This window comes from Camarhynchus parvulus, chromosome 1A, assembly GCF_901933205.1.
Source record: "Camarhynchus parvulus chromosome 1A, STF_HiC, whole genome shotgun sequence".
NCBI classification, from domain to species: domain Eukaryota; kingdom Metazoa; phylum Chordata; class Aves; order Passeriformes; family Thraupidae; genus Camarhynchus; species Camarhynchus parvulus.
The window spans coordinates 17,831,855-17,859,763 of record NC_044586.1 but is presented as its reverse complement, the minus strand read 5'-3'; the positions used below and the strand labels follow the sequence as shown (position 1 = coordinate 17,859,763).

General features: G+C 40.4%; 1 protein-coding gene across 5 annotated transcripts in view; it reads left to right on the top strand.

Moving 5' to 3' along the window:
• Nucleotides 1-25,301, top strand: part of MPPED1 (metallophosphoesterase domain containing 1) — a 60,926-nt gene extending 35,625 nt beyond the window's left edge. For all 5 annotated transcript variants that reach the window (XM_030959522.1, XM_030959524.1, XM_030959523.1 and 2 more), the window contains 3 exons: nucleotides 15,177-15,292; nucleotides 19,865-19,978; nucleotides 23,441-25,301. In XM_030959522.1, coding sequence (XP_030815382.1) covers nucleotides 15,177-15,292; nucleotides 19,865-19,978; nucleotides 23,441-23,559 — 349 coding nt within the window. In that variant the 3' untranslated portion in view covers nucleotides 23,560-25,301. The remainder of the gene's footprint in view (nucleotides 1-15,176; nucleotides 15,293-19,864; nucleotides 19,979-23,440) is intronic.
• The last annotated feature ends 2,608 nt before the right edge of the window (nucleotides 25,302-27,909 follow it).

Genomic DNA, 27,909 nt, shown 5'->3' with positions numbered 1-27,909 from the left:
ATAGCCAGAACATATTCACAGACCTGGAAACAATCTTGGGCACACACCACCTGTAGTTGCTGTGAATGTAAAAGAGAAGACTTTTGTTTCTCAATAACATTTACTGTAAAATGGAAAGCTTCTAGTTGAAAAGTACTATTAAACTCCCCTTTTGTTCTGAACTGTTATGAAGATAGACAAACTGTCAGATAGAATAACTCAAATAATTCTGTGTAATAATTCCATATAATGTACTTGGGACTGTTAGGATTCCCAAGGATGAAGCCATTTTCTAGAGGGTTTTAATTTATTTTTCAGTAACAACAACAACAAAAAGTCATGTAATAGAAGCAAAAATATAGCCAGCAGGAACACCAGAGAGGTGGCAGAGAAAACACCCTTAGGTGTTTCCAAGACTTGGCTAGACAATCATGGCTGACCAGATCTAGTAGTGGTGAGAGGTAGTGAGTGGTAGGTTGGACAGGAGATCTCCAGAAGTCCTTTTTGAGCCACCTTTCTGTGATTCTGTCAATCCCACTCTGGAGCTAGAACTGTGTGTGAGACACACACCTGAAATGGGCAGGTATTAACAAAGGCCTTGCAACAGGGAGTTTGCTGTTGTTATCACACTCACTACAAGCAGTAGATGGTCCCAACAGGTGCTTCAGAAGTCAGGAAGCTGGGATAACAGTGGAAGTTTGAATTTGGATTTGAAGCAGAAGGTCTTTGTCATCAGACAGTGTTCTTTGTTATCAGATAGGGTATTAACTCTATGATGACATCATTCATGGAAAAATACTAATAATTTATTAGTGAGTATTTGAGTTACAGATTTTCAGCCTTCTATTGTAGTTCATCACTCCCCCCCAGTACTATGTTGCAGGTAAGAGTTTTAGTATTAGCCACAGCTTGAAGATAGACTATACCATCCACTCTTGTTTCTGTAACTGCCAAAGATTTTAATTGCACAATTACACACTGTGTTTGCACAAAAAGACCTGATGCATTCAGTGCACAAGATCTGCTGTGCTTGCTGAACGAGTCCACTGTATATTAATCCTTTTACAGTTCTTATTCAGAAATGCCCTGTAAAAAACAAATGCCTATAAAGGTGCATGTGCAATTATGTATGGACATGAGAACAGGTCTCTGAGGTTTGTAGAAAAGATGTGCATCTGCTAAAGGACTGTGTGTATGCTCTGATCTGGTGGAAAATGGTGAGTGGCCTTGCTATTAAGAAGTGGATGATTGTGCATTAGTGACAGGATAAGAGTACACATTTTACTTGATGGTGCAAAAGAAATGCAAGTAGCAGAAGGAGAAGATCTTCTTCTAGCTTTCCATAATAGTTGTAAGTAGATGTATACAGCTGCAGGAGAAACTTTGGTCCTCCTGCTTTCAAACAGGCAGGCAAGGTGGCAGGAGAGCATGTTATCTCTTTCAGCACTTTTTTTTCCATTTTCCACCATGTGGGAAAGGAAGGAACAATTACAACTCTCTTGCAAACATATGACAGTTTCAGTATTCTAAATGACATATTGGTCTGGATAACTTAAAGAATCCCTTTTGGATGAGATTGCCTCCAGACTCTATCCAGAGTGGATTTTTACTTGGCTTCAATTTTCTGGAGGGATCTATTCCTATGAAACAGAACCTCATTTTTCTTTTTGCAGAAGTAAATTTTTTTCTAGTGTCTATGTATTCTCATTTCCTCCTTCGTTCTTTTGTTAAAGGCCTTCTGAACTCCAGAAACTCCTTATTTCCCAGACAGGGAAGATGTGAGAGTAAATATTAAAGTCAGCCTAAAAAGGCATTTGTGACCATTTGTCCTGCAGTGACAGATGCCTGGGCTGGACTCCTGGGGTTTTGTAGGTTTCCTCCAATGGAGCGTTGACTAGATTTGGCCTGGCATGTTTACACATGGATCAACAGCTCTGGTGCCACATTATTTTTCCAAAATTGGGAACTGAGGGAAGAAAGTTAAGGTATGTGGGAAGCAGTTTCTTTCTGTTCAAGTCTTGTTTTTATTGAGTTTAGCAAACTGGCTGATGCTCATCCCATGAGCTCTGGCTTCATCAGAGAAGATGGATTAATTCCTTCCAGTTTAAAGAACATCAACATGTAGGTTGCATTAATATCAGCCCAAAGCAGCCTTGACAGGGACATTATTCTCCAAATCATCATCCTCCTTTGGCTGGAGAGCTGGAAATTGGTTCTAACCTGTTGTCCCTTTCTTGGTGCACTGCAGTTGTCTGGACTATTCCAGCCAAGTGTCTTTACTCAAGTTGCGCATCCAGTGTGGATGCACAACTCTTGTCTCAGTTGTTATTTTCTTGTCTGATTTGTGTTTTATCGCAGAGTAGGTGACTTTGTTATTTGACTCCTTGTCAAATGTTCTCTTTCTTCTTTCTGTGTGTGCATGCACGTGTGCACATGCACTTCCATAGAAAGGCTGGTAACTTCCAAACTGAGGCAGCCTTATTTTGGTTCCACACAGACTCCAGGCCTAAGTCTCCATTTCAGTGCCTTCCTCCTCCATCTTTTCAAGAACAGCTTTTCATTCCTCACTGAACTCAGTTTCCATCAGCAAAGATTTATAGATTCATTTCATGAGAGGGACACGCTTTCATTTTGCCAGTGATGAATCACCTAATGTTTACTTTCTGGGGCCTTGTACACATTTTTAGTCATTGAGGTGAACATCAATTAAAATGAAACTGTATTAAAATAATATATTGACTCCATTTAACATAATAAACCTCTCAAGCTGGGAGTGTGGCTTCCATATAGAGCAGCAGCAGCAGCAGCAGCAGCTCAAGGTGTTACATTGTGGGTTTCACTCCCCAGAATTCACAGAAAAAACTTCTGCCTCAAAGTGGCCATTCCAATTCTTAGTTCTTATGTCCCCTTTCAAATCAAAAAACCTATTTAGCATCTTCCACATAACAAAAATATATAGGGAATCAAATGTTTTATTACTGGACAAAACCACACTAGATGTTTTTCTTAATAAAATACTTGATCCTTTTATGTTCTTTTTGTGCTGCACTCTCACTTGGTCAAAAGATAAAAATACAAATAACTGAAGTGCACTTACTTCTGTATTGTTTCCTGAGGAAAATTCCCTCTAAAACACTTCCAAACTTCAGATTAAGTACATTTCTGAGCAGGTGGTTTGTTTCTGTGTCTGTGCTACAGTTTTGTTTGGATGAATGCAGAAATCCTGGATGTTGATGAATTATAGACTGCTGGGTTTTGGCTGCTCAGAAATGTTTTAAAAGTGGTAGATGTTCCCTGATTGTTAAAGTTGGGAATTATTTGGAGTTGTTTTAATTAGTGACTTTGAGGCAGGCAAAAGGAGTAATTTAGGTAGACTTGACATGGTTCTTGAAAAAACTGAAAGTAGTCAATGGGAATAATAGATTCTACTTACTATTTAGAAATGAGGCATCTCAGATTTCAGAAATTTTTGAGAGAAATTTGGCATCTAAGCCTACTTGATGTGGCTGTTTTACTGTGGTGAGAATGCTGAAGATATTTTATTTCAGGCATTCAGTATAAGGTAGGTAAGATGTGACAGATGTGTAAGAAATAGCAACATGTTCAGAAGAGAAAAGTTCATCATCCTGTTAAAATATATTATCAGTCTGAGGCACATAGATACAGGTTTAATTGTATTTTAACAGAATGCTGGAGGGATATATTTTTTCCTCTTTCATACTTACAAGAAGCCATTTTCCATTTTGGAAGTGATGCTTCTAAAACTACTTAAAACCACACTGCACTTGGAGTTTAGTCTGCAGCATATGGAAGATCATAAGCATGGTTTTTCCTGCAAAATTATTCTGATCTATTAAGCTCAGCTGTTCAGGGAAACTGGTGTGGAGAACTGAACAATACTGAACTTCTGGAGTGTGAAAGGTCTTCCAGTGGCAGAAAGTGAGATTTAACATCCTGGAGGTTTTAGCATCAGGAACGGATCACTGGATCATTGTTCTCCTTATTTTTTCTTTTGTTTAACAACAACAACAAAAAATAGCTTAAATTGGTGCATTTGATGTGATAAATTTGTCTTGGAAAGCATTTAATTTTCTACATGACTTGAAAATACAGGAGACGTGAATGTCATTCAGCAGGCTCTGAGTATACAGGTGCTACTGCTTGTGTGAGCAATCATACTGAATTCAGGAGAGGTCTTTTTAATGAATGCTTCCATATAAATTAAGTGACTGAAATGAATTAGCAAAAATCGTTAACATTTCTGAAAAAAGTGCATGGGAGAAAATAGAAAATTTTTAATTCCAAGTGAATTTTCTATATTACATTGAATGAGTATAGTTATTATTAACTATATAAACTCTGCAGTAGGTATGTGAACAAATGAAAATGTAAACCGAACTACACCTATCGTAGTCCATAAATACCATCACAGTCAAACCAATAAATTCTAGTTATTAGGTATTCCTGAGTCACAGCAGTTTAGAATATCACTTTTTTTATTCTTTTCTTGTTGATGAACATTCCAGAACATGTTTTCTCTCAAATAAAATTTCTTCTCAGCATTGCCTGGGGCTGAGGAGTCTGGAACAGTTCAATCCCAGAGCATCACAACAGAGGAAAATCAGTACTTTAGACACCTCTTGCCTGTTGTATATTAGGCATATGGACCAGTTCCTTAACACATTTCACTGTGACCTCTTGCAGGGGGAGTTTAAGCAGTTAATGAAGCCAAAAGTGCTTTGCATTCAGTTTGCAGTAGAGCTTTCCACTGTGTCTGTACAAGTGTGCAGGACATACACATGCATGTATGCTGAATATAGACCAGAAATTATGTTGATTTCAACATAACAATTTTGGGCAAATACTATTTCTTGTAATGTCTGAACACTTTGTGTGGCTTTGGATATCTTCATGTGAGTGGAGATTTGCATTTACTTGCTTTTCGATGTTCCTCATTTTAGTTAAATTTGAGAGCAGTTGAAAAATATATTGCTTTAGTTTAATTAGCTTGGTAGGAAAAAGTCCTTTCTTGGGCAGTAATTATTAGTTGTATATTATTAAAAGGAAGTAGTTCACGTTCAGTTACTTAGCAGAAATAATTGAATCTTCTGATCCAGTAAACTAGCTCACTTTGGATTCAGCTGGTTTTTAATTTAAGACCTGTAGAAGAGGAGACCTGTAATCTCACTATGGGGAATTGGCTTCACTTTCTTGCAGTCCATAAACCACAAAAGTGAAATTGCTATCCACCACAGCAGTTTTCTCTTTATTTTTCACATTTGCTTGAAAGTTTAATTTTATGAGACAGAGCTGATTTTAAAGTTTAAAGTGCCTTTTTTGTTGCTGTTGTTTTGCTGCTTTCCTCACCATTTTCTTTTTCTCCTTGAACAAAAGGACTACCAGCTCTATCTGTAGTCTGAGCTGTAGTCCCAGACAGCAGCAATTTCAGGATGTTTCAAAGATGTAAACACAGTTGGGCACTGTGATGAGCCCCTTGGCAATATTCCAAGAGAAACACAAGTAGCCAACTAGTTTGGAGTGGGTCTATGTGGAGCTGATTTTCAGCTGGAGTAGCTTGGCAGTGCTCCACCAGCTTTCGAGCCATTTACACCTGGTGAGAATCAGCCTCCCTACTCCACAGTAGCTTGTATGTGTGCATTTTCCCCAGGTTTTAACACAGTAAAGGTGTTACTACATCAAGAAGGAAATGGTGGCTCTACATGAAGAAGTGTAAATAGAGCCACTGGCACAGGAACTAATTGTAACAAAACTCTCTGAGTTCTTTCTCTTTTCCCTGACTGGATTTTAAGGGGAAAAGTAATTTACCACTTCTGAAACTGTTTTAACATCAGAACACTTCCTTTGGAATTACTGATCGTAAATTATTTCATTTAATAAATTAGCATTGTTTAAAATGAATTAAAATGAGGATTTTTCTTCACCACTAAGAAAGAAGAGAAAATTGGAAGCAATCATAGAATTGTTTAGGTTGGGAAAGGCCTCTAAGATCAGGTCCAAACATAAAACAAGCACTGCCAGGGCCAACACTAAACCCTGTTCCTAAGATCTACACATCTTCTGAATCTCCGGGGCTGGTGACTCAACCACCTCCCTGGCCAGCCCCTTCCAGTGCCCACAGCACTGAGTGGCACGTCCAGTCATTCCTTGGATGGGGACTCAACCACCTCCCTGGGCAGCCCCTTCCAGTGCCTGGGCACCCTTTCCATGACAAAATTCCTCCTGATGTCCAACCCGAACCTCCCCTGGCACAGCTTGAGGCTGTTTCCTCTCATCCTGTCCCTTGTTCCCTGGGAGCAGAGCCTGATTCCCCCCAGCTGTCCCCTCCTGTCAGGGAGTTGTGCAGAGCCAGAAGGGCCCCCCTGAGCCTCCTTTTCTCCAGGCTGAGCCCCCCCAGCTCCCTCAGCCCTTCCTGGTGCTCCAAACCCTTCCCCAGCTCCGTTCCTTTCTCTGGACACACTCCAGCCCCTCAATGTCCATTTCTTGTCCTGAGGTTCCCAGAAGTGCCCCAGGATCTGAGGTGTGGCCCCAGCAGTGCCAGCCCAGGGGACAGTCACTGCCCTGGCCCTGCTGCCACACCATGGCTGGCACAGCCCAGGTGCCATTGGCCTCCTGCCCCCCTGGGCACACCTGGCTCCTGTGCAGCCGCTGTCCCCAGCACCCCCAGGGCCTTTCCCAGCTTTCCAGCCCCTCTGCCCCAGCCTGGAGCTGCAGGGGGTTGGTGTGACCCAAGACAGGACCGGGCCCTTGGCCTTGTGGAATCTCAGACCACTGGCCCGGGCCCATGGATCCAGCCTGTCCAGATCCCTCTGCAGAGCCTTCCTGCCCTCCAGCAGATCCACACTCCCACACAGCTGGGTGCTGCCCATGAACTGACTGGGTGTGGCCTTAATCCCCTTGTCCAGATCATCAGTGAAGACATTAAACAGGACTGGCCCCAGAGCTGAGCCCTGGGGACCCCACTGGTGCTGGCCCCACCTGGATGTGGCTCCATTCCCCACCAGCCCGGTTTTGTACCCAGTGAAGCAGGGCCCACCCAGGCCGTGAGCAGCCAGTGTCCCCAGGAGAATGTGTGGGAGACAGTGTCAAAGGCTTCCTAAAGTCCAGGGAAACACAACCACCTTTTCTTCATCTGCTGAGGGGGTCACCCTGTCACAGAAGGAGCTGGGTGGGTCAAGCAGTAGCTGTCTGTCCCAAACCCACCTTGGCTGGAGCTGATTCCCTGGGTGTCCTGTGATGACCCTCAGCTCTTGGGTAGATCCCATCCAGCCCCCTAGACTTGGGTGTGCCTCAGTGTCAGTGGTGTAGCAGTCACTGACTCTTTCCCCCTGGATTATGGCGCTCCATTCTGCTCCCTGTCCTTGTCTTCCAGCTCAGGGGCTCTGTACAATGAGAACAACCAGCCTGACTGTTAAAGAGTGAGGCAGAGAAAGCATTGAGTACCTCAGTCTTTTCCTCATTCCTTGTCACCATGTTCCCCCCTGTATCCGATAAAATATGGAGATTCTCCTTGGCAATCCTTTTGTTGCTGAGGTATTTATTTTTTTACTGTCTTTTTCATCAGTAGGCAGATTAGACTCTATCTGGAAATTGGCCCTTCTACTTTTTTCCATGCATAACCCACAACATCCTTGTAGTCCTCTTGAGTTTCTTGTCCTTCTTCAGAAGTTCCTAATTTCCCTTTTTCAGACAAAGCTTTCCGGATATTACAACGCAGGGTTGCACCTATGTGTTTCAAATATTTCTAATTGTGTAATCTACATCTGATAAGTACATTTTTAAGGTATCTCAGATTCCTAGATAGCTGAAGGATAACTGTTAAACATGTACATTTTTGGTATAGAAAGCTATATTGCAGCAGTTTGTTTCCACCACTGCACTGTGGAGTGAATTTGGAGTGAAACAGAAATATAGAATTTAGGATTGCTTGGATTTTGTTCACTTCGGGTAGACACATGGCATATGAACTATCAGTATGTGTTTTTTTTAAACAAGAAGTAAGTTCATCTGTTGCTAGATTGGAAACATTAATAATAATACGCTTCATGCATATATGCACACATGTTGCATTAATTTATTAGTTTTGGAAGCGTTTTCATGCTTGTTTAAATCAAAATGGATTTAAATTTTCTAAGTAAAAGAAGGTTAAAAAAAATTAAAAGGGAGGAAAATCAGAAAAGAACTGGCAGACAGTTAGTCCATATGGCCTGATCGCTCCTGGTATTTTGAGACAAGAATATAAACCTGGTGAATTACTAGAGGGAGTAACTCTTGGGCCTGACTGTAACTGGGGCCTCAGTAACTCAGTGGCTACTGTGAGAGCCTTTTTTGTTGTTTCTCAGGGCACCTATTACATATCCTACATATTTTAGTCATGTTTCATCTGAGAGAGCCCCTAAAAGGGATATTCCATCTCCTCAGGTGGCCAACACCTGCAGCGTCTTAGCAGACTATAGCAAACACCAGCTAGCTGGAAGTGAAGAACATTCTTTTTCTTCAGCTGTCTGGGCATCTGACAGTGAATAACCATAAAGATGCCATGCATAGATGGGCATCAATTTTTTTTTTTCCTTCTGGGTTGGCCCCTTCTTGGCAGGTTTTACATTTAAAATGAGATGGTGACTGAAAACAGAGGGGCAGTTAATTCCTCTCCTAACCCTTCTTTCTGTGGCTGCCAGCTATCAGTATCTCAAATATGGGCTGGATAACCTGGCTGTATCTATAGTTTTACATCCTGAGAATTCAAGAGACTGGGGGAACAGGCTCTGAGATATCAAGAACTCAAGACCTCATCTCTGCATTAAATCCCTAAGACTGTTCTGAAACTGTGTACAGTTCTACATCTGCACCCTCAGCATTGAATCTTTTGACTAATTATTCCAAATTAGCTTCTACCTTTGTTTGCTTTATTATTTTTTAAAAATATCAGATGGGGTATAATCATTTGCTTTCCAGAAGAATGAGATAAACTATCTGCATTTGGTACTGGCATATTTTAAATTCAGTCTTTCATTAATTTTCCTCCTTACCTGTTACCTTCTTGTTTTCTTATTATGAAGATAAAGTAGATTTCATTTTATTTTTCATTGTTTTATAACAGATTAATGTTTAGAAATGATCAGTTCCTATTAGTCATAGCTCATTCTTTCTTCTTTGCAGTCAGAGCTGTATGAAATCCTTTACTAAACAAAAGATGAATGATTTCATGTGTAACTCGAATTGCAAGAGAAATAATTACTGACAAAGGGCCATACTCAGATTTTTATCCTTCTTTCCTTTTGTGAAAACAATAATTTAATTTGATTCAGAGTTCCAAGAGTGACAACCTTGGATGCAAAGCAGGTAAGGCAAACTTCCCCATGGAAGCAGAGTTGTGTGTCATGGCCAGTAGAGGATTTGAGTTGCATCATCTCCATTTATTAGTTAGTATAAGGCCTTAACTTTCATTTAAAAAGATCTGGCTTCAATATTAAGAATGAAAAAAATTTCTTTTTTGCATGGTTTAATTCTTTTTGCCCACTGCTATTCTCTAAAAATCACACCACCCTCTCCTCTCTTACATGGAAGTTACTCATAATATAAATCTTCTCATGCTCTTGAAGATTTCTGAAACATGTTTTTCCTTACATTTCAGTTATGTTTGGCTCAGATGCCCACGTACTGAAAGAAATTTCAAAGCCTATAAACAAACAGTGCCCTGCCAGTCAGTCTTAGCACCAATGGCCTGATAGCTGCTTTTGTCCTTGTCCTTCCCACTTTGGATGGCTCTTTTGCATTCAAGGAAGAAAAGATAAAAAGGTCTGTGTTATTTCACACCTACTTTAGATGAAATGGCCGATACAAAAAAAAACCCCAAAAATATGAACTTTTGTGAATGCTTTCTTGGAGAGAAAGTAGAGTTAAAAATAAGAGAAATACTCAGTAAAATAGTTAATTACTTAATTCCTTAATTTCCTTTAATGAGGAAAGGCTAAAAAGGCAAATGCTGTGATTGGTTAAATTCAGCTTATGCAGTGGTGGGGAATGGAAAAATATGAACACCTGAAGAACCTGCCCACCAGGGAAGGTATGCAGTGTGTATAGTACTGTACACCCATGTTGACAGGACTGTAGCTCGTTATGATAGTAAGATGATACCAAGACCAGGAAAAATGAGACTTAAATGTCCAACAGGGAGTTTTTTGGGCTGGGAATCTGGGTGTGTTGGAGTTTTGCTTGTATTTGCCACTGTGGAATCTGCTTTTCATGCTCCACGGCCTTTGACCAGCCACTCCTCCCAGTATGGCTTTCAGCATGGTTAGTCCAGTCTTCTAAATATGGAATATTTGCTTTTTTCAGGAAGAGGATCAGGATTGAGAAAGGTGATTTGGTCCATTCTTTTCCCACTGAGTTTCTATCTTCCTGTAGGAGAAAAATGACAACTGTTGTGGAGAAAAGACTGGAGCAAGTTGCATGTGTTTGTGAACCTTTGAAATTTATTTGGTAAGCAAAGGAATTCTAGTGAGAGAACTTGCCTTCCAGCTGTGGAAAAAGAAAAGATTTTTATAGGAAGCAATAGAAATTAGGAGGTACAATGTGTTTCAGTTCTGCACTTTTTTCTACCAGGGTGTTTAAAAGATGCTGCCCACCAATCCCATTGAAACACCGCTGCTGTTCAGTCAAACCAACCAGAGTTCCCTGTGGCTCCTGGGCTTTCCCCTTGAAGTCAAAGAGGGTAATTGGTGCCTGCTGGTGGCAAGACTTGTGTTACTCAGCTGGGCAGCCTAGAGGCAGCTGCTGCAGTAAATCTTGCAGCTCTTGTGTTAGCTGACACCCCCCAGCCCTGCAGGCAGTGCCAAGGGGGGGATGTTTCTGGGAGTGCCACTGGTTTTCTGCCCTGTTTTTTTGCAGGGGTGCCCAGGTACTGTGAGGAGTCCCCTTGAGCTGGAAAGGAAGGAAGCCGTTCTTTGAGTTAAAAGGTTTCAATTGAATCAAGGCAATGGAGAATCAAATTTCAGTCTTTCATTGCTTGTAATAGAAAAATCCATGTGCACTGATAGTTCTCCCCAGTCAAGTATCCCTTGTTTTTAGGGCTGCCTGTCAGATTGACATGGGTACCACTGATTTGAAAATGAAAAACCTTCAGTTTTCTCATAAAGGGCAGGTCAGATGTGTGTGGTGCATCCCTACCTTTTGCAGTAGATCACATGTAAAGCTTAGTAAAGCCCCATTTAAATGACAAAAGAATTTTCGGGCTACATGTTAGCTCTTTCCCATATTAGCTGAATAAAAGAAAAAAAAATCCTAATAAATAATTAGGGTGGTAATATGTTTGACCATTATTTTTTTAGTACGACTTTTTTCTGTTACTATTATAACAGAAATGATCCTTTCAAAGACAACTAAAGTGCTAATGATAGCTAAGAAGGTCATTCCTAGGAGGTTAAACTGGTTTAATTAGAATTTATGAGAAGGTTACTATAGGAGTGCAGAAAGATGTTAAGGGGTTAACCTATAAGAGATTACATTGTAGTCAGTGTTCTGTTAAAGTTTGAATTAATTTTTCCCATGGGTTTTTCACATTCTAATTTTCAACTAAATGAGACATCTGTTTCAGAAAAGGAAAATTTGCTATGGTTGTCATAGCAACTATCATTCTGTAAGAAAATTATTCCAATGGTTACTTTAGAACAGAAAGATAGAAATTCAGTGCATAAAGCAACATCCGATTTCTAGCACAAACTCTGATAATTCAGCCCTTTTTGTGTGGCAGATTATTTGGCCTGCAAAACTTGTTCAAATGTTTTAAACATAAGGTTAATTGTGCTGTAAACAAATTCACCTCTGATATATTTTCCCCCTTGAATCTTACATGTAGACAATAATTATTCTTATCAAAATAACAATCCGGTTGAATTTCAGTAGAGTGTTGGAAACACTCAAGCTGTTTGCTTGAAAAAGGTAAGACCTAAATCAAAGTACATTTCTACAGATGAGTGCTTCACTTCAAAGGTGAAATACATTAATGATGTATGTCTTTAATTGCCAAATAAATTTCTCTTGGGTTGGTTTCTTTTTTTCTGATCATAGTGGATTTTTCTCTTGTAGAACATACCTGGCAATATATTCTTCGTCAAATTAAGATTATTGAAAAATACATTTTAAAAATGATTACACTTTTCCTGAGTAACCTCTAACTGGGAATACAGAAATTCAGTGTACTCTATATAAAGAATTTAACTTTGTTTTCAGGTTCTATCATAAATGCAAATTTTAGAAAAAGTTGTCTTTGCATGATATTCAGGTCATGGGCTCATTAGTGGGTATTAGAGGAGAAGAAGCCTTTTTTTCCTACTCAGAAACTTTTATAGCTGTTTTGTAATAAATTTTCAGAAGAAGGGGCTTGGGGATTTATAAAATCCCTATATGCTTATAAAGATGGTATTTGCTTTGGGGGTGGGGGCACTGAAGTGTGTGATTTGTCTTTCTTCTCTCCAATATAAAGCATGCCAACATCCTCCACTGAATCCTTTCTTGGACCTGCTTTTTTTTTTTTTTTTGCCAGAAATATTCCAGACATTTCCTTCCATCTCAGGATTGTCACAAAAGACAGCATAATGGCAAATCACACAAGTTGTAACATCTCCCCTCCACAAAAGAACAGCTCCAGCATGCATAACTTACCAGCCCCGCTGCAGTCACCACAAAGGGAGCGAGGGAGGGAGGAGGGAGGGATGGGGGAAAGTGCTTCTTGTCTTAATAAGCAGATCATGCCTATTCATAAGGGGAAATGGGCTTTTTTAGAAAGTGGCCGTGTGTAGTCCAGCCCTGGTAGAGGCAGGCAGAGGCTCTCACAGCTGCCTATGTGGTTTGTGGTCGTCTGGATTTCAGCAAAATTAAGCTGACTTCTGGTGAGACATGTGGCAGTCATGACTATTTGTCTTTAAAAATGCTTCATTGTAGTCTTAAAATAATTATTTTGTGAGTTTTTGACCTTTGCTTCTTGGGCAAATACTGGTCTTTCTCCTTGGTTTCATTTCTGCGTCTGGCATACCTATGGACAGTGCCTCCCCTCGCTTCCCATCAGGGACCCAGGGACAATCCTGTGCCTGCCCACCCCAGGCATATCCATTGAAACTGTCAGTGACTTAAAACACATGATTTACTGTGCTGACACTTCTTTTGCCACCTATTTGCCCTTGCAAATATTTTGTCAGTGAGATCTTGCTGCTAGAGAACTTACCCTGGGCCTACAATTTGCCCAAGAGTTGTGTATTTTCATCTTGGTGAAGAAAAATACTTGGCCTGTTAGGTGTGGAATGCAATCCCAAGGCAGGTAAGGATGAAGAGTTTAGAAAAAGCCAACCAGTGTATATTTTTATGAAGCCTTCCACTTCTGTAATATCCAAGAATCTCATAAACATCAGGTTTTTTATTTTCAAGGCATTCCTGTGTGGTAAAAATAATTTCCTTATCTCAGTGGTGAGTTGAATGTAAGGAGGGGCAGATCCAGCTCCACAGAGCTTGTGTGGCTGCTGTGTGGCAATGTCACATGGTAACATTGCTGGTGCCTTGCTGCACAATAAGCCAGTTAGAAGAATCCCATAATTGTTTAGGAAAAGACCTCTGAGGTGATCGAGTCCAGCCATAAACCTGATGCCACTAAACCATGTCCCCAAGTACCACATCTGCACATCTTTTAAATGCTTCCAGGCATGGTGACTTAGCCACTTGACCTATCAGGGAAGAATTTTTTCCAATATCCAATCTAAACCTCCCCTGGTGCGACTTTAGGCCATTTCCTCTTGTCCTATTTATTGTTACCTGGGAGAAGAGACTCAATTCCCACCTTTCTAAAACCTCCTTTCAGGTAACTTTGGAGAGATAAGGTCTCCCCTGAGTCTCCCTCTAGACCCTGGAAGCAGGAAGGTGAGGAAAGGCTACTTGGAATGCTGAACAGGGAACCAGAAATGTGTGAGTCTGTGGCCTGATGTAGGGATGTGCCTTAGCCAGTTGCCTTGGCCTGGGCAGTGTTACTCAGAATAAGATTTGTGCTTCACTGCTAGTGCTGTTGGCATTTCTCCTTCACGCACCTTCTTCACCTCCCTCATCACAGCTTCTGGAGGCTGGGACATATATTTCTGGTCCCAATAGCAGATGTTCAAAGATTCACCTTTTTTTTTTTTCCCCTGGGACACTTGTTTCTCAAGACCCTGGTGATCCAGGGCATGTGATGAAGAGGCAGGGGATGAGAAAGGAAGCCTTTCAGTCATCAGTAGTTGAGCCTCTTTTTGTCTGTGGAAGAAAAACCTTTTGTTCATTGTTCTTCAAATATGGGTATGGCCACAGGACGTCAGTCAAGAAATTATTAAAACTTCCAACCTAAAACTAACCCCTCAATTTTATGACCTAAAATTAGAGCCTAGTCAGCAAGACATAATTTAACACTGTGATATAATTGCTGTGAAATATAGTTTTTTAATCAATGGGATAGCAAGATACAGATAAATTATATTCTGACTGGCAGTGTTACAGTCCTGCTGCTCCATGATGCGGCTCCATGATGAGGTTCCATGAGTACGTTTTAAAAAATGTAAATGCCTGTCTGATAAGGAATACTGACTATGGGAAGTCTTACTTAAAAGCAAGTCAACACACAAGAGGACAGAAGAAATTTGTGTGTAAGAGAAGCAGCAGCATTCTTGTTCTGATGGGATGTATCCAATTAGGGAAATAAAGCAGCAGAGATGATGTCTCTGACTTTGGAGCAGGATCTGTCATGGTGCCAGGGTCTGTCCTTGCCCAGCTGGTCATAGGCTAAGGGCCAAACGTGCTGGGAGCCAATGTGAAACATAAATCACGTGGAGGTGTCTGAGACAGCTGTTCTTCTAAATGTTGTGAGAGTCAGCGTGATAATCCACACATGGAGATCTTGGTATCCAGGCCTTGTAAGTAGTTGGAGCAATACTGTGAATATTTTACTCTGTGCTGCCTACTGAAAACGGGGAGGACTGCTCGTATTTGCTGTACAAGTTAAACTACACTGCTAGTATGGAAGAGGGGATTACTGTGCACACAAAGAAAATGAATGCTATTTGTGTCTTCAAATTCCATGGCAGTAAAGAGTCAACCTCAGTATTTTAATTAGATAACCAGTACATGGAAGTAGCACTGAAGACATTCTCCTCCTCTCTTGGCAGGCAACCTTGGTTTTATGGCTGGGGCTTTAATCTTCCACGAGGCCAAGCACTATTAGAGAAATGGAACCTTATTCCAGATGGAATAGATATTCTTATAACACATGGACCACCTCTCGGTAAGAAAATAATAGTGCTCTTAGCTGTGTATTTCAGATGATTATATGGTAACTGATGGCTCTCCTTAGAAAAAGAGTGCACTCCTCACTTACGAAAGTCAAAAGCAACATGCATACTGATTTCAGCAGCACCAGGTCTTCAGCTCATGATTACCTATGATATCTCTGCTCAATGGCAGGGAGTTGAATGATGGCTTTAAAAATAAAATGTTAACACATAAAGCCATAATGAGCTTTACAAACAAGTAGGATCTAGTTTTCCTATGCACATCTCTAATCTGCCACTGGTGAAATTACTTGATTGAAGGCATGGAACCTGTTTGAAGAGAAATGCAGGATTAGGATTTTATTTTTTATCACTTTCTCCCTGACTTGCTACTGCATTCTCCCACCAACAAGTACCCAGAATCTCTTTTTTCCCTCATTATGCTGACTTGGTGCACCTTCTGCCTCACAAACCCAGATGCTCCCCATTGTTTGCCTGTTCTTTGGACAGGATGGTTGAATTGCTTATCTGTAATACAATTTGGCAACATGAAGAGATTAAAAAGAAATAGTTTTGCATGTACATTTTCCAATTATTTTTAATATAGGTGATATAAAAGCTATCTATCTATAAGAGATTTCTTGCATTCCTAGAAAATTTGGACATTACCTTTGCTACAGAAATAATGCAATCACACAAACTTGTCCAGATTCAGTAAAGGCTTAAGGCTTTTAAGCTTTTTTTCAATGTATTTAACATACAGCAGTCTATATTTAATGTGACTGTGTGTTTGACTCTCACTAATTAATAAGTGGACATGAACAAGAAGCATGTACTCAAGTGTTCTGCTGAGCCTTACTGTGCTTTGCGTGAAATGAAGGCAGTTGGTTTCTTTAAACCTTTAGATTCCCCAATTTCCTGAAGCTAAAACCCTCATCTTCCACCCTTTCTTCTCTTTCAGAGCTTGGAGGAGAAAGTATCTAAAGGGTTTGTGTTTTGTTTTCTTTAGAAGGACATGTTTGCATTCCACTGCTCACTAATCCTGGGGGAAAGTAGTTCTTTGTGAGCAGTTTCTCACAGTTAGGGGTGTGTGTTTTGATTCTTCACCTAAGTGGAGTCTCATGCCATGCCACGGACTGATTTTAATATGAGCCTGTATTGTAAAAGTGGATGTCAGAAATTAAGTGTTTCAGCCCTGAGATATTAGCTCCAAGCCATTGGTATGGGGGTAATCCCTCCTAGGTTCCAAGGCACAATGCTGTGTCTTTCATGGAGTTTTATTTATAAGTCATATTTAAAACTTTTTCAGAAGCTTTTTCAGCACTTTGAAAACCCCTTTTAAAGCCAGCTGGCCAGCTGTAAAACAATCCAAACTTCAGCTGACTGGCGATTCACTTGAAATCTAATGTTGGAACGTGGAGAGATTCAACCACCTTGCTGCTTTAGCCACCAGGCCTCTCCAGTTGCCTCAGGCATCAGCAGAGGAAGCAGGACCTCTAAAGAGCACTGCAGAGCTGGGACTCAACAGACAGACTTTAATAATGAATTTAATAGTAAATTTAATAATTGAAAACTAAATTAATATTTGCAGTAATTCTGAGGAAGGGCCACCCATCTCCAGTGATTGTAATGAAGTACTGTGAATTCCTCCCATCTCCATGGCTCAGTATGTGGGGTTTTTTTCCCTTTTAATTCTTTATCTTCAATCACCCCCCAAGAATTTCCTTTATTTTTTAGAAGTTCCTGTTTCTTTGTCTCTCTCTTATCGATGCATTAATAGATGGCTCAAGCACAGAACCTTCTGCCTGAGGGCAGGAGTTGTTGGTCTCCCTGACAGCAATGGCAACAAATATATGACACTTCAAAGAACTGAGCACTCTGCTTAACTTACAGAACCACCTCATTGTGCAGCTCTGTCCACAGACCCTTTGGGAGACAGGATCCTCCTTGAACCTCCCAGCCAATTATTTTAACCAGAAAGCTGATTCCTGTTGTTCTGATTTTGGAACTCAGAACCTCACTAGCATTGTTCCTAATGACCATAAATAGCAATCAGTCCTCTTGCAAATTCTGGGCTTTTTTTCTCCAACATGGCTGCCTAAATTCTTCCCATCATCCATTTTCTGTGCTGCTCTCTGATTCGCTCACTTCAAGAGTGTGCATCCTCCTGAACTAATTAATAATACATTATTACATAGATTTGAAATGGTCTGATTTAGATGCAGAAGCACCATTACGAGTTAATGAACTTTGTTTTTAAGTTAGCCATGTAACAAAAATCCAAGTAATTTTTCTCTTCTGTTTTAGAGTAATGCTTTGGGATGAAACCAGGGCAGGGATAGATGGGAGGTTCACAGAGGATGGGAAAAAAAGGTTAAAACAGCTATTTTGGACTGTTTTATTAATAACCTGTTTATTATTATTATTAACAAAGATATGCAATGTATTTCATAGCTTATGAAATATAGAATTTGTGATTATGGGACCAGTGTTAATGCTCATTTCTGTATCAGCATATTTTTGTTTCCTAAAGATCTCCATTTATGATTCTTTTATTTCTCTTCCAAAAGTTCACTTTATTTTCTTTGGTTTTAATTTAATTTCACCTTTAAGTCTTCATTTGCAGCTGTCTGCTTGATAGTCTGTGACAAAGATTTATACTTTCCTGACAGCTGCAGAAACCTGTTTCAAGTAACCAAACATTAAAAAACCCCTAAGATGAACTCTAATTGTTAGCTAGGTGTAATCAATTATTCTTAGTCTGTGTAGTCAGGTGTACATAATAAGCTGCAAACATATGGGAAGGCTTCAGAAGGGTGATAATGCATGTAAACAAAAACATGTTCAACATAAATAATGCTTAATTTAATGGAGAAGTTAATTTTATGGATTTTTGTTTGTGAAGTTTTTGAAGTGGAAATACTTTCGGCTTTATGTTCACTGCAGACATTTTGACAATTAACTGTTTCAAATCATTGGAGTAATAAAACCTATGGCTATAATATGTTTACTCTGAAAAAAACCCCAAACATGACTTTATTCCAGAGGAATTGCTGGCCTCACTTTGACATCATAAGTGCTCTTTTTCTCTGGTGAATTTTGACCTCCCTTCGATGGCACATGTGAATTCAGGAGGAGTGAGCATTGCTCAGCCTGGCTGTAGTTCAGCAGGGCTTTCTTTTTCTACATTCCCTGACAGGTGCCAAACAACGCCTTCAGGTCTTTGACCATGATGAGAACTTCCTCTTTTTGGCACTTAGGATGCCCCATTCCCAGGTTGGTTTTTTTTTTCTGAAAATTGAACTTAGCTCTCTGAGTAGCTATGAAACAAGTGCAAACTTTTGCCATTTTGGTAAAACCTCACAGTTTACCGAGCCCAGTTTTCAAGCACTGGCAGCTAAAGAGGTATTTCTCAATGTGTGAACCTGCCCTGAAGCTCTAGCAAATCTGAGAGCTTTTCCAAGAGCTTGAATACCACACTTCTGGTCTTTTAAACCAGTTGGTTGGCTGCTTAGCCATGCTTGAGTGGACATCAAAAGTAAATGTATGAAAACCAGGTCCCAACTCTGTACCTCTGGCTAAAAGCACAATATATTCACACTACTGCAGAAAATCTGAGATGCAAAGCTATGACAGGCACACAGGGAAAATGTCAGAACAACAAAATAAAACCAGGAAGATTTTATCTTCTAGGTTTCCAAATCTGAGCCTGATGAAAATGACTGAACAATAGAGAGAAAACAGATTGATTGTTGCAAACACTCCAATACAACATCCTCCTTAAACTACTACTTGGAAAGAAACATGGACTTCAGTTGGCAGTAAACTTCCCCCTGCAGTATTTTTAGACAAAGAGGCAAGTTTATGTAACATTTCTGTCTATTTTCATAAGAAATACATTTTTACACAATTTTTGTGCAAGTAAATGCAGCACTTAAATACATCTTCTGCAAAAGGCCTGAGTTTCTCTTCCTATCTGAGATTCATCAGTTTAGGGAAGTGGAGCTTGCTGTGCCATGAAGTGGTTTAACTCAAGGATGTCACTTTTTGGGCATGTAGTGGATTCCTTACCTGAGCTCCACTGCTGTAGGATTCAATGTAATAACAGTAGAGTTGTAGTATTGGCAGCACAGATTCCATTACATTGGTTCAAGTGTTCAATCTAAAAAAGTAGGTCCCAGGACAGGTTTTAAATAGTTAAATGTTCTTTTAAATTCTTGAGAGGCTCCCTTTGGATTTACTACACTTTACACCTCATTCTCTTCAGGAAGAAAAAGGGGTAAACATTGAGTTATCCCATTAACAACAGTGCAAAAAAATGCTTTGAGTGCAGTGATTATTCTTTGAAAAAAAACTGGAATGAGTTATCATAGTCCTTTTTATCCAGATGAGCTTTTATGGTTTTCCACCAGTATTTTTCTTTCCTTCCTCTTCTGCATACCAAGGCAGACACAGTTTTTGCCATTTCAGTTCTTCTGTGGCTGTTTGTAAAAAGCCATGAGATGTGAAATCTCAAAAATGCTGTATAACAGCACAGCTTTGTGGATTACCTGTCTTCTCTTAAAGATTTCCTTTCCTTTCCAAAGGTTTTCTAGACTGGGTCCCTAAGAAAATGCAACGAGTAGGATGTGTTGAGCTGCTGAACACAGTCCAGAGACGAATACAGCCAAGGCTTCATGTTTTTGGACATATCCATGAAGGTCAGAGCACATTTCTTTTTATATATATGTGTTTTTAGAAATGGCAAACAGAGAAGTCTTAACCAGCATTTTCAAACTTGAATGTCTGAACTGAAACACTTGAATTCAGATACATATTTAGCTGTATATGTAGAGGTGAAATTGGCTGATATCCACATTTCAATACTTGTACTTGAGCTTATCTTTCATTTTTTACATCTATAAAACAAGTTGATGCTTCCTTCACAGGGATGAGTACTGTGAATTTTAAAATAAGAATACAAGTCCAGTAGTTACAGAAAATGACTAAATATTAGGATGGAGGGGGTTTTTTTCCTTAGCAGAATCTGTGCTTCACAATAATTCATGTAAGATCTCTGTGTGTCAACTTCTGTGCTTGTAAAAGGGGTAGGAATATTTTGAGTGTTGCTTCTAAGGCTTGATCTTCAAGACTGTACAATAACTTGTCTCTCCCCATCAAAGTGTATATGAAGTTGAAATCAAGAGGGGTATCACCACTGACTGGTGTAGAAGTTCCAAGATATTTATGGGTTGACAGGGGACACATTTTGTGCTCAGACAAAACAAGTGGTTCTATTGACTATTTGATATTTAACTGGAGAAAAAAAAAAAGAGTTCCCTTTGCACAAGCCAAGTAAATGGTTATAGATATGCTCTGCTGAAGTCAGTGACAGCAGGAGTTCGTCTCCAGGCAAAAGGAAAGGTAGATGCTGCCTGTCCTGTTCACAGAGCAAGGCAGAAGGCTTCAAGCAGTGCTGCCACCCCAAGCAGAAAGCAGTGGGCTGTGCAGGAGTGAACCATTGGCACGTACGTGTGTATTATCAACTGCTCCATCTTTGGCAGTGTTAACTTACTGGCAGGAAAAGGTACTCCACAGCTGCCAGTTTTCTGCTTCTGGGACTGCTCCAGCCTTTGCTGTAGGATCTCTGTGGGTCTCAGCAGTGCAGGGATGGAAAAACTGGAGGAGCTCACATTCAGATATTTCTGGTTTTATGAAGAACCCTTCCTGAGATATCCCTCTCTGACTTGCTGCTGGAGGCTTTCACCACAGCACATAGAAATGAAATGGCTGGTGGTGTAAAATTAATGGATAAGATGTTCAGATCATTATTTTATAGCTCAAGGATTAGGTCCATTCTCTTCGTGTGTCTCATCTGCAGTGACCTGTTAATGCCTGGTTAATGTCCAAAGTGCTGTTAAATCACAGAGTAAACAAATAATGCTGCTGGAGCAGTCTCTGATATTCCAACCAAGAGAGCTGGTGAATACAGTTCAAACTCATTGTCATTTCAGAAATTATAAGCCAAGAGGGTTGCAGGGGATATAAGCAAACAGCAAGCCATGAAGCTTCAGGCAGGTAAACAAAACATCTGCTAAAACCAAGTCCAACTTTGGCTCTCAAGGGAAGAGAATGGCACCTCCATAGAATAGTAAATCCTGTGAATTAATGTAGTTGGCACAGTAGGTAACGAAACACAGAAACAAGGTACTCTTCTTGTTAACTATCATAATTTAGAGAAAACAAATGGGGAACTGCAGAGCCTGTTTTTCAGTGGGATGCTAAATCTCTGCAGAGGAGAATTCCCATTGCAGGCAGCTTGTGCAAACGAAGCTGCACTTTTTAGAGAGAATGCATGATTTGAACAGATGAGTTCTTTCTCAGAGTGAGCATAGCTACATCTGCAGCAGTCATTTACTGAACATCTGGGGAGAAGAGGTGCTTATAAGAGATGTTTCTTCCCTATTCCCTCTCTGCACTACCATGTCTGCCAAAAAATACCTCTGCACATGGGCTTGCTGCTGATGCACCCATGGAAGGGACAAGCAGCATGGCAGGGGCTCTGGCTAAAATTCTGGTTTTCCCAGTATAGCCAGTACTCCACTGAGGTCATGGCCAAGGAAACCCTCCTGGCAGTGGGACAGGAGTGAAAGCTGCAGCACCAGGAATCTTCCAGCAAAAGGAAGTGTCTGGTCTCTTCAAATGTGTAGCCAAGGAGACAGAAAGTCCCAGCCACGGTGCTGACTCTCCTCCGTGCATTTTGTGTTTTCCTCAGAACAGTCATTCTGTGGCAAACAGAAAGAGATTTAAAGAAATTCCTGTGACAGGAGCCTGACAGAGTTTTCTTCCCTCCCTGGGCCCTAATTATAGTGTAGTTTTTCCATGGAAGGTGCAGGAAGCCCTGCATTATTCAGGGTGTTTTAAGGAACCAAAAAGAAAGGAATTTGGCTACTGTTTCTTTGTTTGCAAATTATGCAATTTTCAGTGCTGTAAAAGACACAAAATTGCATTCAGAGAAAACATAGGGTCCTCAGTACCTAGGGTTTGAATAGCTAGAGCTTAGTCTATATATAACAATGAATACATTTCACTATTAACTTTATGAAAGGTGAGATTGAATCTTAGTGCAAATGCTTTCTGCCAGGTGATTTCCCCAAAATCACGTATTACTGATGACGAATGCAGTTCTTCATATTGATCATGATATTTCAGTGAAAGTTTCCAACATTAGGCCTTTAGCTTTCATATAATCAAACTTATGGGGTTTTTTAGAGATTCATGAAAAGATTTTTGACAACGGAGAGTGTGTCTTCTTTTTCATAACACCAAGGCTGTCAAAGGGCTTCTTCTTCACTTTCTGTAACAGTATTTCACTGTACTTCTACAGGAATTAGAACTGAAAGTTTGGTTTTCTGCAGATTTAACTCTGGAATTGTTTGCCTTGGGTGTCTAGCCAGACATGAGATGTAGCTGAAGCTTTTTCACCACTGGCGAGACACACGGATGTGTGTGTTCTCCTGTGGAAATGTTCTGGTGTTTTAGGGTGTGAATTCACCTTGTCTGTTAGAAAATGCATTCAATAATAAAGCCATCTTTTCTCAGCCTGGGCAGGCATTTTAGTGCCTTTCCATCAAGTTTGGTCAACAAGTTCAAAGACATAGCAAGAAGAGGTTCCTACTAGGCAAATCCTGCCCTAATGCACATGCACATGTACTTGCTTCAGTCAAGCAATGTTTTTTCTTCATTGATTGCTTAAAGGATGTTCAACACAGGGCAGGAAAAAAAGGTGGGAAATTAACATTGCCCAAAGTTTGCTGCACTGATGACTGCAAGCCTAAACGATCAGAAGCATCCTTTCCAAAACTAAAACAGTTTTAAGAGAAAAATCTCTGCAGAGAGAAGTATCTGTCTTTCTAAGGAGGTTTAGTGTGCTGGCTGGCAGAGATAATAGCCACCAGCTACTGAAGGCCCATTTTTCTTTTCTTACACAATTTAAAAAGTTATTCTGTAGGACAAAGATGGTATTGATTCAGGGAACATTTATATTTTGCACAAAGATAATTTTTAAATTCCTTCTGAGTAATAAAAAATGTGGCACTTATCATTGTGTGATAAAGGTAATTAAAAATGAAAGAAGATAATAAGGAATAATGAGAGTAACCAGAATTTTTCTTCCTTTTTAGGTTATGGTGTCATGGCTGATGGAACCACCACCTATGTGAATGCATCTGTGTGCACTGTGAATTACCAGCCACTTAATCCACCTATAGTTATTGACTTACCTACTCCAAGGAACACATGATTATAATGAGGATTTAAAGTTGTACCCAACACATAAGCAACTTTATATTGCTGGCTGAGAATCCCAATAGGGAACCATTCAACAAAAAAGCAAAATCCTTTTTTTCCCTGCTAGCTCTTCACAGATAAATTTGGAGTAACAAAAGTGGACAAGGAACAAAGACATTTTGGTGCCAGAACCAGATTAAAGACTAACATTTCACCATTAAAATGTTTGTGAACACAGAAAAGTGAATGCATTCCACAAATATATATATATACATATATATATATCTATATATATATATATCTAGTAGGGGCTTTTGTACATACCGTGTACTGGACTTATTAAAAGAACGATGTCTTTCAAAGGAGTGTTTCTTTAAGAAAGTTTGCAGTTTAAACGTAAGTATTTAGACTAGGTTTTCCTCATTTCAGATGTTTTTCAGTGAGCTCTTGGTAAAATAAAAATGATAGTAAAGATGTTTTCCCTTAATCAACATGGCAAATATAAAAGATGGTGCACAAATGACCAGTCACAGGAGGAAAGCTATTTCTCCAAGTCCTCCAGGTCTAAGTCTTTGCATCTATTCAAAACCAATGCAATACAGGCCCTAATTCACTGTACTGAAATGAAGTTTTACTACATCTGGCATTACAGATGGCAAGGGAAATGGTGCATATTGCCAGCATGCTGTAAACAGCTCAACATTCAAGAAGGGAGACTGTGTTAAGTGCAGTATAAACTCAGGAATTTGTAACCTGGCCTTGCCTGTTTAAAAAGAAAAAAAAAAAGGATGACATTTCCCTTAAAAAAAAAGAAAAAATATAACTGTGTTTTCATATGGTAAAGAGATATGTAATTGTATTTAAGGTAAAAAGAAAGAGAAAGAGCCTGCAAAGAGCCCACCCAATGATTAGTAATGGTATTTTAAATAAAACCTACTGGGACTGGTTTAAAAACTGCTAATGGGACATCTAGCCAATGATGAGATTACTGGTTTGAATTTGGCCCTGGTCAGGTGTGGTTAAATATCATTGTGATCATTTTGTCCTTGGGAAACATGGATGTCAAGGGGAAGGTGTCAACCCAAGGTGTGGTGCGAGTGCTCCCTTTTGGGTCACTGTGAGTGACGGGTACACACCAAAGTGTGCAGAGCAGAGGTCACCTCAGGAGACCTGGTACTGCTGTTTGCCCACTCATAGACACTGCTGAGAGAGGCTCAGCACAAACCTAGTAGAAACCCATCTGTTATGTTGCTTTTGGCACCAGGCAAAGCAGGGAATGTGGCAGGAGCTGGTTGGTATAGTCCACAGTGATGGTACTGCCCATGAAGCTCTTCTGCGGTGCTAGCAGAGGTATTGAAGCTGCTGGGATTTCAGTCCTGTCCTAGGCAGAAGCTTAAGAAGTGCTTAGTAAGCCACCAAAAAACCCCCAGGGCTTCAGACATGTCCTGCAAGAAATGGATTTCTGTCTTGAACTAACAAATATGTCCTTTTGACTTGATGGAGATAATTTAACTGCTGTATTCTGAATGTGGGCATCCTGAATTTGGGGCTGACAGCATCTAGGCATTAATCTTGTTCACACACATTGGGCACACCACAGCACTGCCAGCTCAGAGCTGGTTGCAGATCTGTGCATAGCCCACGCCTGCACACATGCATTGGAGAATTGTGTGTGTTACATGGATGTAAATGTGTTTTATGTAGCAGCTGCATGTACATTATACAAATAAACAATTTAAAATACCTGTGTTGCAAAACCAGGCCATGTGAGCCTCGACTCTCAGCTAGGTGGGCACAAACTCTGCTTTTCACTGGCTTCCCACGTGCAGCAGCTCTTCCAGGTGCTGCCTGGAGCCGAGACGTTCAGGCCCAGTAAGTGACTCATGCTGTGGACCCACAAGAAGCCGCTAGAACCCCCGAAAACATGACAAGTCACAGGTCTGTCATTTTTGTAATCTGTTGGGTGACCATGTGTCGAAACTAATGTGCTGCTTTTTTTTCCTGAAAATGCAACCCAAAACAATAGGTGACACCTGCAACTGGTTTTTGGGGGAGTGGTTCACAAGTGCATGAGCAGTCTGCCACTAAGTCAGATAGGGCCATTTTTGTCAGAGCTACTTGTGTAGAAATTTCAGGATCAGCTCCTAAATCAGTAAGAACTGAAATTCATAGTTGAATATGAACTCCTGTCATCATTGGGAAGATGAACAATAGCATGTAGTTAGAATAAAAGTGGCTTATCTAGTCACAATTCAAGTGGTTTGCAACAAATGTGGCAGGAAATTGGCTGTATGGTAAAGTCTGAAATGTTTACATTCGCTCACAGCACTTAAATGTTAAAGTGAAGGGAAGAGGTCCTTTTATTAGCCTCAGCAAAATTTCTATGTCAACCATAAAATATTCTCTTAAAAATAATTTTTCCTAAGGTATCTTCCAAATACTGTGTATTTTTATGTGGAAAGGATATGAAAGCAACTGTTACTTCAAAATATAATTTAAAGTACTTGAGGTATGAAAGCTTAAAGATTATTTAATCATTTTGACATAATTTGAGTGTTGTAATTTTTGGTCAAGCATGTTAGACGAATAAAGTCTTAAAAAAAACCAACAACACACAACAAAAAAATAAGGTCTCTTAATGTGCAGCTTATATGATCAGCTCCACGTTGGAATGACTGCCATCTTCTCCAGGGGTAGGAACCAGGCTGTGGGACATTAAAGTTGTTATGGAGGGGGGTCAGCAGAGGGTGCCCTGCTCTGTCCCCCATCTTCCAGCCACCACATCTCCTGCAGAGGGTGACGAGCTCGAGGTTTGGGTTGCAGAGAGGGGAAAACAGCAACTCAGCAACCACCCCCTGTAGTGGATGTATTTTGGTGGGAGAGTGTGCCAGGTGTGCCTGGGAGGCAGGGAAAAGCTACTGTGGGAGTGCTGCAGCAGAGCTCTGGAGAGGTCAGGAACTGGGATGCCATCCTTTGGGAGTTGAGGGAAGGAAAGTTCCTGCTCTGAGTTGCGTGTCAGGACACATCTTCACAGAGAGGGAGATTAAGACCAGGTGAATATTTTTATTTTAATTTTGTGGGCACAGAAAGACCTGAGTTTCTGACCTACCTCAGATAAGGGAGGCCATGAAAAGGAAGATTTCCACAAATTTGGCTGTGCAGTTGTCAGTTCTATTTAAATTTGGGATGACGTCTCAAGTAATTTCCTGCCCCACCTCCCCTTTGCTGACCTTCACTGACATTCATCCAGGTAGCAGCGCTCCTGAAGGAAGGTGTGCTGATGTGTATCACTAAGATGTGCATTCCCATCACCAGGCAGAACTGCTGGCTGAGATTAATTCTGGTTCATTTCAGCAATGAATAGGGGAGATATCACTACACGTCAATGAAAAAAAGATGACAAGATTATTTTTACCTCTCTCAGTCACATACGGCTGAGGATGTGAAATGTTCCTTGACTAGAAGGAAGGAGCAGGCTGGAACTCAGCACCCACCCAAGCAGCTGCTTTTGATGCTCCAGGAAGGATCAAAAACCTGGCTCAGGGTCATGCTGGGGACACAGCAGGTGGGAATGTGCTATGGTCTTGCTGCAGGAGGGATCCAGAGGAGATAAGAAGTGGTTTGTCTTTTCCAGTCACTGACTGCTGCCTACAGTCAATGCAAATACTTCAGAGGAAGGAGGAATGAGACATCCCTTAGAAGGCAATTTTTGGAATAATCTACCCATGGGGACCTTTGCCCCCATCCCATTTATTGCTGTTTGTGTGAAAATTTCTCTCTTAAAAGCTATATTATTGCTTTCTGCTCAAGTAACTCGCACAGAGCAAATATAACTGCAAATGGTCTTTCCTTTCAGGTACATTCTTGTCCCTTTCTTGCAAGTCTCTCTGCATCTGCAATTTTAGTGGTATTTTGGAACAGGGAGCACCCTAGATGATTACGCAGAGTGCATTAGAACAACAGTATTTCGCTTATCCTTGTATGTGTGCTGCTGCTTGGGTTTATTGACTGTCCCTTTGTTCTCTTTTTATGTGCAAAGTGAAAATAGGAGTACTTATACGCACCTCTTTTGTGCCATTTGTTATTTTGTATATTGGCCATTATGTTGCTTTTGACTCACTTCATCTAGAAATTAAAATAATTTCAATTCTAGCTAGACTCTATTCCTAACTTTCTTACTTTCGCATCTTGGAAATGCTCCCCTCCTCTCTTTTTGATGTGTCATTTGGGAGTTGGTGAGAGGCAGCAGTGCCAGAAGAGGACCTCCTCTTCCTTCCTATCTGACCATTTAGACACAGTTCTCTGCTACTTTCTCTCCTGAGTTTTATCCAATATCTTCATTTGTTTTTTAGGTGTTTTGGGG